Genomic DNA, 17,466 nt, shown 5'->3' with positions numbered 1-17,466 from the left:
ATAAAATACTAAAATACCGTCTGTGATATGTTAGTTATTATCTTCATCTCAGGATCATTTTAATAAATAAATTAACGACCGGAAGCGGAAACTCAGTGGCTGCTGGTTGGAAAACCTGAAAACTGGATCAGGAATTGAGCTTTGCTACTTTAAAGAGAACAGGTGAGTTAAGATGACAATAACATGTATATATCATTTATATTAGGTGTGATTACTGTCCTTTATCTGAACCCTGAGTCTGTATTAAAGTCTAGATTGATTCATCACACTGTCTGTATATATAATATTCTTAGTTATATTTATTTAGTTATTGTGTTTTTTTTACTTATTAAATATGCTTTAGTGTTTTAATACTAAACTGTTTAACGTTAATAAAAACAGTTTAACATGAATAAAAACATAAAGCTGATTCTGATTCTGAAGAGTTTAACGTTGAAACTCAGAGAGTCCGGTCCGGTGATGTATTCCAGTCCGGGAGTTCCGCGCTCCCGCGTGCTGCTGACTGACTAAAGTAAGCTAGTCCACAAGTAACCGTTAGCGAAGCGTTAGCTAGCCGTTAGCTGCTGCTCGTTTCACCGCTAACGTCCATGTTGTCCTTCTCATTCAACGGCACGCACACACGTTTTACAACGACTCGTATTTATCGGTGGTATCGATCCACCACCTGACTGGGAGCAGAGACTGAGCTAAGCTAACAGAAGTAGTTAGCCTCGCCAGCCAAAATGGCGGACAACGAGGATGACAGCGGGTCGTTGTTGCAGAGCTGCACCGAAGAACAGAGCATCCTGGTGGGCCCGGACTTCACCAGCCTCGACACCACCACCATCATCTACGTGCAGCCGGACGGCAGCCTGCTGGAGGGCTCCGGGCTGTCCGCAGAGGAGCAGCGGGCTCTGCTGGACCAGCTCACCAAACAGCACCAGGTCGTCCAGGTCTCAGACTCCGAGGCCGCACAGTTGCTCCAGCAGAGCCAGCTGGTCAAAACCATCCCGGTCCACAACAACACGGCCCTGCTGGACCCGAGCCAGCTGCAGCAGGTCATCAACCAGGTGTGATGGACCGCATGTATTTCTGAATATAACGTTATATACCTGTGATTGATCAATGAGGGGAGTGTGATGGACAATGTCCCCTAGTAAGAACCAGAACCAGAACCGTTTATAACCAGAGTATGTAGCACATACAACACAGAGCAGCAGATAGAAACATATTAACATGTAGAATATAGAATATAGAACATAGCATATAGATTATAGAATATAGAACATAGAATATAGATTATAGTGCACAGATGACAGATAACAGGTTCAAAGTGAGTGTTGAGTGTGTTCAAATATGAAGGGGGGGGGGGGGGGGTCCTGGTCTTTGTTGACGAGTCCAGCTGAAGACTGAAGAAACTGTTCATGTGGCCTGAGGTCTTGGTCCTGATGGAGGTCTTGGTCCTGATGGAAGGGGCTTCAGCAGTCTGTGTCCAGGCTGCGGTCCTCCTTGCTGTGACGTAGCTCATGTGACGGTGCACAGAGCTGAATGTAACGGGACCGCGTGGGGTGTTCTGGTAACGGGACCGCGTGGGGTGTTCTGTTAACGTGGGGTGTTCTGTTAACGTGGGGTGTTCTGGTAACGTGGGGTGTTCTGTTAACGTGGGGTGTTCTGTTAACGTGGGGTGTTCTGGTAACGTGGGGTGTTCTGTTAACGTGGGGTGTTCTGGTAACGTGGGGTGTTCTGTTAACGTGGGGTGTTCTGTTAACGTGGGGTGTTCTGGTAACGTGGGGTATTTCTGGTAACGTGGGGTGTTCTGTTAACGTGGGGTGTTCTGGTAACGTGGGGTGTTCTGGTAACGGGACCGCGTGGGGTGTTCTGGTAACGTGGGGTGTTCTGTTAACGTGGGGTGTTCTGTTAACGTGGGGTGTTCTGGTAACGGGACCGCGTGGGGTGTTCTGGTAACGTGGGGTGTTCTGTTAACGTGGGGTGTTCTGGTAACGTGGGGTGTTCTGGTAACGTGGGGTATTTCTGGTAACGTGGGGTGTTCTGTTAACGTGGGGTGTTCTGGTAACGTGGGGTGTTCTGGTAACGGGACCGCGTGGGGTGTTCTGGTAACGTGGGGTGTTCTGCGATGCTTCATGAGAGGAGGTTGGTGAATGGGGGGGGCAGTGAAGCAGAGAGTGTGACGAGGCTCAGCTGAGATGAGAGGAAGGGGTGGAGGTGTCAGAACCTGTAGACCAGATGTTGCAGTGTGACCTGGTCCTGCCCCCCCTGTGCTCAGAGACTCTCACCTCGTGCTGCAGACAGACAAACAAAGACAGACTTCTTCTCTCCATGTTCCTCGTGTCACTCTTCCAGGACTCACTCTGGAGTATTAAATAGTTTTTTTTTCCACCACACAGGTCACCAAGTCTCAGCAGCAGGTCCACGTCCAGGTCCCCCAGCAGAAGGTCCAGGTCCCCCAGCACGGTGTGAACCAGCAGAACTTAAAGTCCACCGGCCAGAACAACGCTTCCCAGCAGCTCAAGAGTGTTGCCCAGCAGGTCGCCATGCAGACCGGAAGCTCGGTGCAGGTGGTCCAGAAGAAGGTGATTCAGAAGATCAGTTCGGTTCATCCGGACTGTAGTGGATTCACCGTGTCCTGGTTCTGTTTGTGGGTCCCCAACCTGAGGGTCTGGACCCCACAAGAGGTCGAGGATTAATCTAAGATCAGGAGAGAATAAACAGGAAGAGCCACCGAGCGTCATTATTATTATTATCATTATTATAATTATTATGATGATGATTATAATTATTATGATTATTATAATAATTATAATTATTATGATTATAATAATTATAATTATTATGATTATTATAATTATTATAATTATTATCATTATTATTATCATTATTATTATGATTATTATTATTATATTTATTATGATTATTATTATGATAATTATTCTAATAATAATCATTATTATTATAATGATTATTATTATTATTATTATTATCATTATTATATTTATTATTATCATTACTATTATATTTATTATGATTATTATTATCATCATAATTATTATAATTATTATTATTATTATCATCATTATTATAATTATTATGATTATTATTATAAGACAGCTTTACAGATGTTGAACAGGTGTAAGTGTCTGGTATTTCACATGAGTCCTTTTTAAGGGGTTCTGTAGGACCGTTGACCTCATCCAGGACTCATGAAACCAGTGTGACAACAGTTTAAGGATTGATTCAGATTAGCGTGGACCTGGTCTAGAGACTGATGGACCTCTGTCTCAGTCACAGAGACTAGATCTTTATGTAGCAGCTGTTGATCTGTGTGTCACAGGTTCGATCCCTTTAGAGTCATCATCTGGCTTTTGGTTTTCTGTCCTTTCAGTCGGAGCCCGTCAGGATCCAGATCCAGGTTCCCCCCAAAAAGGAAGTGAGGTCCGTCTCGGCCCTCCAGCAGCAGAGCGCAGCGGTCAACAGTCCGCAGGTGAAGCTTTCGGCCAACGGCGGCGTGAGCAGCGCTCAGATCATCCACATCCAGCCTGTGGGTGGTCAGCCGGGTCAGCAGTTCTTCCTGCAGCAGAACCCCGGGGACCCCCCCATCCAGCTGCTGCTGCAGAGCCCCGCCCCCGTCGTCGGGTCTCTGCTCCCATTGGTCCACAAGACCGCAGGCCAGACAACATCAGCGTGCTCCGCTTCCAGCCCGAGTCAGAAACCCGCAATGTCCCCCATCAGAGTCCAGACCTCCATCGCCAAGACCCCGCCTAGAACCCCCGCTAACGGTACGATGACGGTCGCCAGTAAGAGTCCGGGTAAACCACCTGCGGTCGTCGCAGCGGCCCCGGCAGAGACCGCCACACCTGCTGCTAACCGACCCGCCGATGTGGCCCCGCCCCCTGCGGCCCCGCCCCCTGCGACGAAGAACAGAGACAGAGAGAAAGAGAAGAAGGCGAAGAAGAGAGAGAAGAGGGCGCCGAAGGTCCAGACCAGATCTGGTCGAGTCTCCAGACCACCGAAGTACAAAGCCAAAGACTACAAGTTCATAAAGACAGAAGACCTGGCGGACAGCCACCAGTCCGACTCCGACGACTACTCCGACATGAGCGTGGAGGAGGAGGATGGCGGCGGCAGGAAAGATGGCCCCGCCCCCGGCGTCTCTCTCACCTACAGCCACAAGTCCCGGTCCCACCGCTGCCAGACCTGCGACAAGGCCTACATTGGTCTCGGAGGCCTGAACCGGCACTACAAACTGAACCCGACTCACGGGGAGCCCGCCGATCTGCCCGACAACACACCACACCCGCTCAGAGATGACGGCCAATCACAGGAGGCGAAAACGGGAGGTGTCAGAGAGGAGGAGGAGGAGGAGGAGGAGACGACGACGACGACGACGACGACGACGACGACGACGACGAAGGAGGACAAACCTGTTGACACAGCATCAAACAGAGTAAGAGACCAATCAGAGCTCAGAACTGTTATTGACTTATTATTAACTAGTTTATTACTATGTGGTTAACTGAGTAGGTAACTCAGTCTGTCTGACTAGTAATCCCTAATCCCTATCGCTCCAAGTTCTCCCACACAACTTCCTTTCTCCGTTCTCTACACTGGCTCCCTGTAAGAGCTCATCCAGTTTAAGACTCTGGTGCTAGAATACAGGGCAGTGAAAGGAACAGCTCCTTCATATCTCCAGACCATGGTCAAGCCTTACTCCCCCGCCCGATCACTTCTCTCTGCTGCCTCGGGGCGATCGGTCGCCCCGTCGCTCAGAGGTCCTGGCGGCCGATGGACCCGGTCACGTCTGTTTTCTGTCCTGGCCCCACAGTGGTGGAATGAACTTCCCACTGACGTCAGGACAGCGGAGTCGCTGCCCATCTTTCATCAGGCTGAAGACCACCTCTTCAGGAAGTGCTACCCTGAGCCTTCCACTTAGCACTTATTGTATTCATACTAGCTTGTTGCACTTATTGTATTGGTATTACTTATAGCACTAACTGTTTTTCTTGTTTCTGTACTTTGGCTCTGAGTTATGCTCTGCTTCATGCTCTTAGATGCTTGTTTGGAAAAGGAAATGTACTTATGACTTCTGGTGACTAGTAGTTCTTTTGATTACCAATGTTGATGCACTTATTGTAAGTCTCTTTGGATAAAAGCGTCTGCTAAATGACTAATGTAATCCACTAACTAGTTTATTTTCTATCTGTCTTGAGGTGGAGGAGGGTCCAGCACCAGCGGTAGGACCCCGGGGCCTCAATCCCCGGGGTCCCGGCAGGCCCCGAGGACGAGGGAGAGGCAGGGGACGAGGACGAGGACGATCACTGGGACCGCTTCCTAAAGTGAGCTCACTTCTGAATCCATTTTTATTTGAACAAACACTTTGAATTTAACCATTGAAGATCCAGTACGACAGTCTGACGCTGTGTCACACCAGTACGACTGTGTCACACCTGTACGACTGTGTCACACCAGTACGACTGTGTCACACCTGTACGACTGTGTCACACCAGTACGACTGTGTCACACCAGTACGACTGTGTCACACCTGTATGACTGTCACACCTGTACGACTGTCACACCTGTACGACTGTCACACCTGTACAACTGTGTCACATCTGTACGACTGTTTCACACCTGTACGACTGTCACACCAGTACGACTGTGTCACACCTGTACGACTGTCACACCTGTACGACTGTCACACCAGTACGACTGTGTCACACCTGTACGACTGTGTCACACCTGTACGACAGTCTGACGACAGCCCGTTATGAACAGGCGCGTTTGAACTTGGGCAAATAAGCGGTTCCTCTCATTGGTCGATCCTCTCAGGTGACGCTGGGCCTCGTCAGTAGGCGGGGCCGTCGCGGTCGACCTCCAAAGCTCGCCGTCGCCATGGTTACCGCCGAGCAGCAGGTGGAGAGGAGGCGAGACAGACTGCAGGAGGTAAGAGGAGGAAGGAAGTGGAGATGTGGACTTTATGATATAACGACCACAATGAAGACCGTCAGATGTGTTGTTGTGTTCACAGCTGGTGGAGCAGTGTGAGGATGAGGAGCTGATGGACATTGTTCTTCCTCGTTTGACCAAAGTGTTGAGTCTGTGGGAGGTGCTTCTGGCAAAGGTACACACACAATTGTACACACATATATATATACACACACACACACACACACACACACACACACACACACACACACACACACACACACACACACACACACACACATACATACATCGTTTATAGAGTGGAGGTACGGTCCAGGTCTTCTTTCAGGTCTAGTCCTTCTCGGGTATTACTGGCAAGAAGACATTTTTATTTTATTTGTATTTCGTGTCCTCTGGTCGTTTTCAGGTGGAGGGCAGCGGTCCGGTTCGGACTCGGTTTCCAGACATTTACCGTGAGTTTGAGTCCCTGCAGGCGCAGGTGAGACAGGCGGCTCAGGATTACATCATCAGCCCGCAGGGCGGAGTTATACCGCTGGAGGTCAGGAACATCGAGGTAAGAAGTTCTACTGTGTTTAACGTTCCTCTGGAGGTCTGTGGGTTTTATGTAGCAGTATACAGATGGCCGGGTGTGTACTGTACTGTACTGTGTTTCAGGTTGCCAGGTCTCTGGGAATCCTGGACGAGGTGAACAGGATGAAGGTGGTTCCTGGAGCGTCTCCCAGCTCCAGTCTGACCAGTAAGAACGTCCGATACATGGAGGTAAACGCACCATCAGCACAGTTGGATTCTGGGAGCAGGATCCACGTTGGTCTGGTGTCTTTGGAGAATCTTGTTCCTGTGTTGCACATGTAAACATCAGAGCCTGATTTCAGAGACCTAGATCTGTTACCTGTTGTACTCTGATAGAAACCAGGACTCTGTGGCAGCTAAACCCCTGATCCAGGTTCAGTCTGATTCAGTCAGAAACTGTGTTTCCCAGAATTCCAAGATGTTGCCGCCTTCAAAGAGATTCAAGATGGAGAACAGCGTTCCAATTCACCAGAATGGCATAGAGACGCACAGAACAGGTACAACTACCACACCCTACCGCACCCTACCGCACACTACCGCACACTACCGCACTCTACCGCACACTACCGCACCCTACCGCACCCTACCGCACCCTACCGCACCCTACCGCACCCTACCGCACCCTACCGCACACTACCGCACTCTACCGCACTCTACCGCACCCTACCGCACCCTACCGCACCCTACCGCACCCTACCGCACCCTACCGCACCCTACCGCACACTACCGCACTCTACCGCACTCTACCGCACTCTACCGCACCCTACCGCACTCTACCGCACTCTACCGCACACTACCGCACACTACCGCACTCTACTGCACCTTTACCACACCCTACTATGTCGGTCGATTAACTGTGGATCTACTGTTTGAACGGGACTCACATCCTGATTCTTTCTTTTCACTTTTCCTTCACGGTGGGACTACAGTGACCCCTGTGGCCTCTGGGCCCTCCTCTTTGAAGCCCTGCTCGGTCTCTGTCTCTCCTCTGGTGATTTCAGCTGGATCCAAACTGCTGACCACCAGTGCCGACCCTGCCTCCAGGTGAGGTGACCCTGTTGTCTGTGTGTAGAACAAGTCATAGCTAGACCAGGTTTACATGGCTGGTCTGATCTGGATGTGTTTCTCTGGTCCCTCAGCTCCATCTCTGCTAAGACGCCCTCCACCCAGGCTCCGCCCCCTGCCATGACCCCAGGTGAGGACCAGGGGGTGGGGCCTCTGCAGACTGACGTCCAGGTGAAGTCTTTGCAGACAAACCAGGACCAGGTGTTGAGCAGCAGCGACATCACAGCCCAAATGAACGAGCTCGAGAAAGCTCTGGGTTCAAGTCCCGAGACCAACACAGACTCAAAGAAACCTGAGTCCGGCTCCACCCAGACACCCGAGTCCAGCTCAATCCAGACCATGGCTTCCTCTCAGCTCCAGCAGAGGGATTCCACCCTGTCCGAGGCTGGCTCAGCGGACCCCTGTGAGTCCAAAGAGCTCCAGGAGGGTCAAGAGATCTACATCCAGACCGAGGGCCTGACGGTCCAGATGGCAGAGCCCGGTGTAGACCGGATTGTGATTGTCAACGGGCCGGACGGAACCACCATGCACATCCAGACACCAGAGGGGGTCCCATTGGAGGCGGTCCAGGCCCTGCTGGGCATCGAGGCTTCAGACGGAGCCAAAGCTCCTCAGTGAACCCTGAACAGAATCTCAACTGAGCAAGACCAGAATCTGACCTGAACCACATCAGGATGACAGGGAGTGACTGGATATTTTAGGTGGTATTTATAAAAGGTGTACAAAGTACAAACTTATTATTATAACTGTGGGTGTAATGAACTCAGCAGCCTGAAGGGGGCACTAACAGACCACAGACTGCTGGTTTAGGGTTTCGGGGGTTTCTGTGACTCCGCCCTGTTGAATATGTTTCAGTTTAACGGGACAAACTGTTCCTCTAGTCTCACACCTGACTCGTTCCAGTCAAACGCCGACGTCTCGTTCCTTCTTCAGACCGAACTCTGCGTTTGAGAAACAAGTTTTATTTTGTGGTCATATCTAATATTTACAGATTCAACATCTGAATATGAGCAGCGTTATTTAATGGAGAGATGAGAGAATCGAGTAACGAGCAGACGTGTTCATCGTCTCGGCTCCTCAGTCGACTGGTTCGTTCACTCAGGAGGAGTCGAATCTGAAGTGATTGTAAATTTGTAAACTAGCCCCCCCCCCACCCCCCACCCGTGTTTCAGTAAATAGACATGTTCATTTCAAAGTAGAAACTGATTAGTTGTCTGTTTATATGTAGGATATGAAAAACAAAGTTTAAAAAAAGTTGCACTATTTTATTACTTTTTATAAAACATACATTTTCCAAATGTGAACTGGACGTTTGTACTTGTTTGGAGTCGACATGAGGACGGACCGGGAGTGGAGATTAAACTGATTTGTCATGTTGATCGTTAAACACATTTCATGTTCCTCCAATAAACTGATGTGATGAACTCTGAGCTCTGCTTTGTGATTTCACGTGATGGAAGTTTAATGAAAGTCATCAGGACTCCGTGTCCTCTGATGTGTTCGGATCTCATATCGGCAGGTTGGGTTTACGTTTGGTTTTGTGGGAACTTATACTGTGGGGGGACCTGGGCGTGCCGAGCTGTCCTCACAGACTACCTCTAGGGACGTGGTTCTGGTGGTGAGTTGGATCAGATGGTGGGAAGGCTGCTGGACAGACCTGGTAAACCCAAACATGTGGCGAGGGTGAACTGGTAATGTCTGGCTGAGGCCCCTGTGAGCAAGGTCTTCAACTCCCACCTCCAGAACAACTTGTCTTGGATCCAGGGGAACGCTGGGGTCACGGAATCCAAGTGGGATACAGTTGAGATGTGGTAAGTACACTTTGAGGAACTCTTGAACCCGACCAGCACGTCCTCTGTGGAGGAGGCAGAGTTGGTAGTCTCTGAAAAAGACCCATCCAAATCCCTGGCAGAGGTCACTAGTGAAGTCAAAAAGCTGATTGGTGGCAACTTGCCAGGTGTGGATGAGATTCGCCGTGAGACACTGGCTCTGGACATTGTTGCCAGGAGAGTGTCCACTATCGCATCCCTGCTTTTTGCAGATGATGTGGTTCTATTGGCTACCTCAGAATGTGACCTTAAGCAGCACTGGGGCAGTTTAGAGCCGAGTGGGAAGCGGTGGGGATGAGAGTCTAAGGCCATGGTCCTCCAGGGATTGCCAGAGGTTTGGTGCAACGTCAGCAGAAGGAAAACTGCAGTATTTTGTCTGCTGCTCCAGAAACAAACAACTATTGTTGATGTTTATACATGAAGTCAGTTACAATTTAAACACATTATTTAATGTCAGTGAGTGATACATATGTAACGTACACATTGAATTTCAGGCTTAAAAAACAGAGACCGTCTGCTCACGTGTGTCCAGGAAGTAGATCGTCTCCATCTACACCTGTTCAATAAACCAGATGAATGAATCTGACCGCTAGGTAAAGTTCCCCACTGCTGCCAACACCTGGTCTCCCAGAAAAGACCCCGACATGATCACATGAATCTGGAGGACTAAATACATCAAAGGGGGTGGTGTCCGGTCTCCAAAAGCAGAGCCTCCAGGGTGAGTCTGGTCTGGGGGGTGATGAAGGGCTGATGCAGCCAGCAGGAAAGATAGACCATGCAGAGGTCAGAGGTCGCAGTATGGGCTAGTTCCTGCAGGATTGTCTGCTTCAACTTCAGCTCCTGACTGAAGGAGTCCAACAGGACACAAGACGACTCGTCTGAAACATGAAGAAGAGACATCAGACAACGTCTGAAACATGAAGAAGAGACATCAGACAGGTGAGTTCAGTGAACAAGTAAACTCACTGAAGTGTTTGGCGTTCCAGCTGTGAAACAGAGGACACTTTCTTCCTTCAAGTCCAAACTGAAACTCCTCCAGATCCTGAAAGCCTTGTTGTGATGCCGTAAGACGCTCCATCTTCTTCACCACAACAACCTGACAGGAAGAAGACAAACACTGATTTGTAATGCGACTACACGTTGTCTCACTAATGCGACTACACGTCGTCTCACTGTCGCGACTACACGTCGTCTCACTAATGCGACTACACGTCGTCTCACTGTCGCGACTACACGTCGTCTCACTGTCGCGACTACACGTCGTCTCACTGTCGCGACTACACGTCGTCTCACTGTCGCGACTACACGTCGTCTCACTAATGCGACTACACGTCGTCTCACTGTCGCGACTACACGTCGTCGCACTGTCGCGACTACACGTCGTCTCACTGTCGCGACTACACGTCGTCTCACTGTCGCGACTACACGTCGTCTCACTAATGCGACTACACGTCGTCTCACTGTCGCGACTACACGTCGTCTCACTAATGCGACTACACGTCGTCTCACTGTCGCGACTACACGTCGTCTCACTGTCGCGACTACACGTCGTCGCACTGTCGCGACTACACGTCGTCTCACTAATGCGACTACACGTCGTCTCACTGTCGCGACTACACGTCGTCGCACTGTCGCGACTACACGTCGTCTCACTGTCGCGACTACACGTCGTCTCACTGTCGCGACTACACGTCGTCTCACTGTCGCGACTACACGTCGTCTCACTAATGCGACTACACGTCGTCTCACTGTCGCGACTACACGTCGTCTCACTGTCGCGACTACACGTCGTCTCACTGTCGCGACTACACGTCGTCTCACTAATGCGACTACACGTCGTCTCACTGTCGCGACTACACGTCGTCTCACTGTCGCGACTACACGTCGTCTCACTAATGCGACTACACGTCGTCTCACTGTCGCGACTACACGTCGTCTCACTGTCGCGACTACACGTCGTCTCACTGTCGCGACTACACGTCGTCTCACTGTCGCGACTACACGTCGTCTCACTGTCGCGACTACACGTCGTCGCACTGTCGCGACTACACGTCGTCTCACTGTCGCGACTACACGTCGTCTCACTGTCGCGACTACACGTCGTCTCACTGTCGCGACTACACGTCGTCTCACTGTCGCGACTACACGTCGTCTCACTGTCGCGACTACACGTCGTCTCACTGTCGCGACTACACGTCGTCTCACTGTCGCGACTACACGTCGTCTCACTGTCGCGACTACACGTCGTCGCACTGTCGCGACTACACGTCGTCTCACTGTCGCGACTACACGTCGTCGCACTGTCGCGACTACACGTCGTCGCACTGTCGCGACTACACGTCGTCTCACTGTCGCGACTACACGTCGTCGCACTGTCGCGACTACACGTCGTCGCACTGTCGCGACTACACGTCGCTACATTAACACGACTACACGTCGTTACGACGTGTACACGTCGTCTCACTATCTATCGCGACTTCACGTCATCTCACTAACGCGACTACACGTTGTTGCACTAACACGACTACTTAAATTAACTTAAATGAAGCGTCACCATTTTGTCAATGACTATCTGCAGCTTGCAGCATTCGTCCTGGAGCTCTGCAGCTCCACCTGTCTGCTGCGACGGAGCTGATGAAGGTGATGAAGGCGATGAAGGTGATGAAGACTCGTCCACTACCAGCAGCTGATCGCTTTGAGAACTGAAGGAGAGTAAATTGATGAAAAAAATCTTTTAACTAACTAAATCAAAACTACTAAATCCACATTAAACTAAATCAAAGTAATGTAGTCAAACTAACTTAATTAAACTCATTGAAGTAACTTAATTTAAATACACTAATTAAAGGTACAGTGTAACATTTAGGGGGGATTAATTAGATCATTCTACAGCAGCCCAGAGCGTACAAACTTAACACCGTCTCTAGAGATGAGGAACGCTCCCACTGAACCTCACACTGCTCCTTTAACCTCACCGGGTCAGTCTGATGTCCACCAGCCTTCCTGCTACATTGAATCCTTCCTCGTTGAGTTTTTCCCACCTCACCATCAGGTTGTGCCAGTCGGCTGCGTTATCTTTGATTTTTCGGGTACTTCCTGTGACAGCAGAGCACTTCCTGTTGGCCTGGGTCGCTGTGATGTCACCTGACGAGACAACAACACGTATGACCCACGTATGACACAATGCACACCAGTTAGATTTGTGTACGACTTAATCTCGACTTGCTCCGACGTCGTCAACACGTGGTCACCGATGACCTCACCAGAGCCAGGTGAGCCAATGCATGATGGGAAACGCCTGGCCGTCTCCAGATAAAAGAGATGATTGGCTCTTTGATCTGACAACAAACACGTTTTGAAGAAAATCAAAATTTTCTGTGTAATTGTAATATTTAACACTCGATTGTTAGTCTCATCTCAACAAAGGTTTAATCTAAAAACATATTTAGTGATTAATAATACTAATAAAGCTTATTTACATAACACACATCAAAGAGAGCAGCAAAGTGTTTCACAGACATGTATATTTCTACAAATATATATATATATACATAAATATACATATATATATATACATATATATATAAATATACATATATATATATATATATATATATATATATATATATATATAAATATACATATATATATACATATATATATATATATATATATATATATATATATATAAATATACATATATATATACATATATATATATATACATATATATATATACATATATACATATATATATATACATATATACATATATACATATATATATATACATATATACATATATATATATATATATATATATATATATATATATATACATATATATATATATATATATACATATATACGTATATATATATATATATACATATATACGTATATATATATATATATACATATATACATATATATATATATATACATATATACATATATATATATATATACATATATATATATGTATATATATATATATACGTACATATATATATATATACATATATACGTATATATATATATATATACATATATACATATATATATATATATATACATATATACATATATATATACATATATATATACATATATATATATATATATATATACATATATATATATATATATATATATATACATATATATACATATATATATATATATATATATATATATACATACATACACACACACATTCATATATATTTATAAACACAAATAAATCCGAACGAGGTCTGTAAACTACAAGTAGTCTCTAGGTCTAACCGGAAGTAAGTGTTTCTTTGACTTCCTGTTTATTCTTTGACGGCAGATGAAAACTGGACCTCAGTATTGTGTCAGCGCCCCCTGCTGCTGAGGAATGGTCTCGTCCACTTTACAGGAGAGAAGCATCTAGAACGAGCGTGTTCACTCACCCTCCATCTGACCAGCGACTCCTTCTCCGTCTTCCTCCTCTTCTCCCTCTTCTCCCTCTTCCTCCTCTTCTTCCTCTTCTTCTTTATTTTGTATAATGTTAATGGCGGACTGCTCCGGTGCTCACGTTGACGGACCAACTTTAAACTTCCGGGTTCTCTTCTTCTTCGGTGGTGGATCTCCTCCTCAGCAGCGAGTCAGCGCCTCCTGCTGATCGACCTCCTCTTCTTCACTATGAATGGTTCTCTGTGGTTCTTCATTATTCATTTTATTTAAAACCGTGAAACAACCGTATTATTTAACGTTAGTGTTCAAATCTACCAGTTTATTCATAAAACATGACAATAGGATAACAGAGTGAGACCTCTTCACAATAAAATAACAGACAGAGTGGGACCTCTTCACAATAAGATAACAGACAGAGTGAGACCTCCTGCTGCTGTCACACTATCTCGTCTAGTTGACGCAGCAGGAAGCAGCAGAAGAAGAAGGCGAGAGTCACCCTTCCTCTGAACATCTGAATATCTGGAATAATAATAATAATAATAATACGAACAATAATCGTATCCTCGTTAAAGATGTTGGTAATACAGCAGCTTCCGGCTGAGCTGTGGCTTCAGGTGTTCGGCTTCCTGTCCTGGAAGGACAAGCTGAACTTACGCTGCACCTGTGTGTACTTCAGGCACCTGCTGGACAAGTCCCGCCCCCTTTGGCGCGGGTTCAGCGTGGCGCTGCGGAACTTCTCCCGGTATAACCGGCCCTTCTGGCGCAGCCTGGCTCAGAGACACGTGGATGTAATTTCGGTGCATTCAGGTAAGAGGAAACACCTGAAGCAGCTCGCCACCTGGCTTCCTGCTCTCGGGGCGCTGCGATTGGACGAATGGAGGGAAGTGGGCGTCGATGAGCTGAAGCTGTTCCAAAGGATGCAGCGTCTGTCTGTCACTTCCTGTTCCGCGCCGCTGAAGAACGTCGACTTCCTGTTTTACTTGAGTCAGCGGTTGTTGGAGCTCAGACTGTGCAATGTGAAGCTCACCTGTACTGCCTCTCACCTGTTGGCCGCACTCAGTCAGCTGACTCGTCTCACCTCGCTGCAGCTGCACCACGATGGCAGTCTGAGAGTCCCGACGCTGAGCGGCGTCCTGACTCACCTGACTGAGTTGAAACACCTGTCCTGGACCATGATTACCCACAGAACACTGTCACATGACTTCTTCAGCCCCACCTACCTCACAGGTAAATGTGACATAATCCAATCAATATCACACGGTTCTTTAGCTCCTCCAGCAAGCCTCCTCCAACCTTGACCCCCTTGATGCTTTTTGGGGCAAATGGGATGTACAGGTAATAACAGGTGTGATGACACGGGTAACAACAGGTGTGATGACACGGGTAGTAACAGGTGTGATGACAGGTGTGTCCACACCAAAGATGTTATAATATAAAATGTTGACATAAATGTTATGCTCATCTTAAACCAGGTGGTGGCGCTCTGCAGCTGTCTGACCTCCAGTTGTTGAACTACGATGCCGTGGTGACACAGGAAGTTCTGCAGCCTTTGTCCCACCTTCTCAGCCTGTCAATCTTCCACCTGTACTCCGTACCTGGTCCCATCTGTCACCTGCAAACATGGCTGACATCACTGCCGCAGCTCCGCAGCCTCAGCGTGCACGGTGAGTGTCGACATCTACTGCAGCTGTACTGTGACAGTGATGTCATCATGACCTCACTCTGTCTTATCCAATAGGAGGCCATCCTCTGGCGGTGTACGCTGACTTCCTGCCATCCTCCCTCCTCAGTCTGACTCTCAGTGTGGACCTGCAGCCTGAAGACCTGCAGGTGGTCTCGCACAGAGCTCCTCACTTGGAACACCTGCACCTGGAACCCTGGAGCTCCTCTTCCGACCTAGTTAGACTCCTCCCACAGCTGTTCCCTCACCTGAGGACACTCCGGATCAGGTGAGTCACTGACACCGCATCAACAGAACTGATAGAAAAACAGCTGCTTATATGCTTGGTCTCCTTATCTACCTGTTGGTCTCCTTATCTACCTGCTGGTTGTCTACTTGAGTGTTTCTGTGTTTCAGACATCATCACCTGTCGGACAGTGACTTCCTGAATCTGCAGCAGCTTCAGCATCTCGTCACTCTGGAGGTTCTGGATTCATTCTACAAACCAGACCCGACGGACCCGAGCCGGGTCGTCTACCAGCCGAGTCCTCGTCTGCTGCAGCTGATCTCTGACCTGCAGAAACTGACCAATCACAGAGTACGAGTCATTACTAGCTCACACAGAGATCCGCTCTCCTGCCACTGTGTCTGACCAATCAGAGAAGACTGTGACATCACCTGTGGGGGCGTGGTCAGTTCTCAGTTGAGCAGTTTGACTACAAATCCAAATCATTTATTTAACACGTTTGTTGGTGGGAAATTGCTAAACGTTTAAATGTTATTGACACAAAATGTGCCTTTTCTGGACAACCTGTGATTGTTGCCATCACCGCTGCATTATGGGTAAAGCAGCCCAACGTTACCAAATGTTAAAGCCCAAAAACATGAAACCACACTGATGAAAACCTCGAAGTTTAAATGTATAACTGGCAGAATTATAAGTTAAACCGTTTTATCTAAAGAAGCTAAATTACAATTCAGGAAAAACTGGAAGATTGTTTATCTTCCATGTTACTGTCAAAGTTATAGTAGTAAAAGTAGCAATAGTAAAACTATTAGTATTATTAATAAAAATGTAATAGCAGTAGTAGTGGTTGTAGTAGTAGTTGAAATAGCAGTTGTATTAATAATAGCTGTATTGGTAGTAATAGTATTGGTGGTAGCAGTAATAGCAGTAGTGGAAGTAGTATTGGTAATAGCAGTAGTAGTGGTATTAGTTGTATTGCTAGTAATAGTAATTGCAGTAGTAGTAATAGTATTGGTGGTAGCAGTAATAGCATTTGTTGTAGTATCACTAGTAGTTGTAGCATTAGCTGTAATAGCAGTTTTAGTAGTAGCAGTAATACTAGAAATAGCAGTAGCAGCTGCATTATTTAAACAAATACCTCATTCTGCTTCACGCTAAGATAGTTAATCATGGGGCTTTTATTTTGAAAGGGTGAGGGAGAGATGATCAGAATGAAAATCTCTAAAACCCTGAGAGACAGGAGTGTGTGTGCACCATTAGCTCTTAATCACCTGTGTGCCTGCCAGCATCAAAGGTTTCCATAGCAATGTAACTTCAAAGAGAACGGTACACCGTCTTTACATCAGATAAAGAAAAGCTGTCGAACAAATCCTCCTTAACTGAGCTATTGGAGGAGGGACTTAAATATAGATCAAGATTAGTCCTAAAGTTATAACCCGACACATGAGGCCTCTGAACTTTATATTTCTAGACAATTATAAAGATAGGATAAGGGCCTTTTGTCTGTACAGCCGACCAACATGAAGGTAGTTGTCCTTTATGCTGACGACACCTCGTCATCTACACTAATTATTTAACTACTGCCAGACTGATTGCAGTTAAACCAAAACATCGCACTTTATGTTAATACTATTGAATTCTCAATTCAATAGTATTCAGACTTTATGCTTTATAAAGATCTAATTAAAACTTTATATCTGAAACCAACTGAACAC

General features: G+C 47.1%; 3 protein-coding genes across 3 annotated transcripts; 2 read left to right on the top strand and 1 right to left on the bottom strand.

Annotated features, from left to right (window-relative positions):
• The first annotated feature begins 488 nt into the window (after nucleotides 1-488).
• On the top strand, nucleotides 489-9,005 carry znf839 (zinc finger protein 839). The gene is made up of 11 exons (XM_068737249.1): nucleotides 489-1,049; nucleotides 2,385-2,570; nucleotides 3,380-4,441; nucleotides 5,205-5,330; nucleotides 5,824-5,937; nucleotides 6,023-6,115; nucleotides 6,347-6,493; nucleotides 6,595-6,699; nucleotides 6,920-7,007; nucleotides 7,440-7,554; nucleotides 7,650-9,005. The coding sequence occupies exons 1-11, from the start codon at nucleotides 723-725 to the stop codon at nucleotides 8,191-8,193; spliced, it is 2,907 nt and encodes a 968-aa protein (XP_068593350.1). The 5' UTR covers nucleotides 489-722; the 3' UTR covers nucleotides 8,194-9,005.
• On the bottom strand, nucleotides 8,826-14,092 carry cinp (cyclin dependent kinase 2 interacting protein). Its single transcript, XM_068737253.1, has 5 exons — nucleotides 13,841-14,092; nucleotides 12,380-12,548; nucleotides 11,959-12,106; nucleotides 10,371-10,500; nucleotides 8,826-10,282 (listed from the first exon to the last, which is right to left on the bottom strand). Exons 1-5 carry the CDS (start codon nucleotides 13,845-13,847, stop codon nucleotides 10,080-10,082), a joined length of 657 nt encoding a protein of 218 aa, XP_068593354.1. The 5' UTR covers nucleotides 13,848-14,092; the 3' UTR covers nucleotides 8,826-10,079.
• A 10-nt stretch (nucleotides 14,093-14,102) lies between these two features.
• Nucleotides 14,103-17,447, top strand: im:7136021 (uncharacterized). The gene is made up of 4 exons (XM_068737251.1): nucleotides 14,103-15,071; nucleotides 15,317-15,508; nucleotides 15,583-15,793; nucleotides 15,922-17,447. The coding sequence occupies exons 1-4, from the start codon at nucleotides 14,417-14,419 to the stop codon at nucleotides 16,154-16,156; spliced, it is 1,293 nt and encodes a 430-aa protein (XP_068593352.1). The 5' UTR covers nucleotides 14,103-14,416; the 3' UTR covers nucleotides 16,157-17,447.
• The last annotated feature ends 19 nt before the right edge of the window (nucleotides 17,448-17,466 follow it).

Source organism: Cebidichthys violaceus, unplaced genomic scaffold, assembly GCF_023349555.1.
Source record: "Cebidichthys violaceus isolate CVI_PGR_0920_01 unplaced genomic scaffold, fCebVio1.0.p SCAF_77, whole genome shotgun sequence".
Lineage (NCBI taxonomy): Eukaryota > Metazoa > Chordata > Actinopteri > Perciformes > Stichaeidae > Cebidichthys > Cebidichthys violaceus.
The sequence above is the reverse complement of the archived record's forward strand: the minus strand, read 5'-3'. Positions and strand labels throughout refer to the sequence as shown.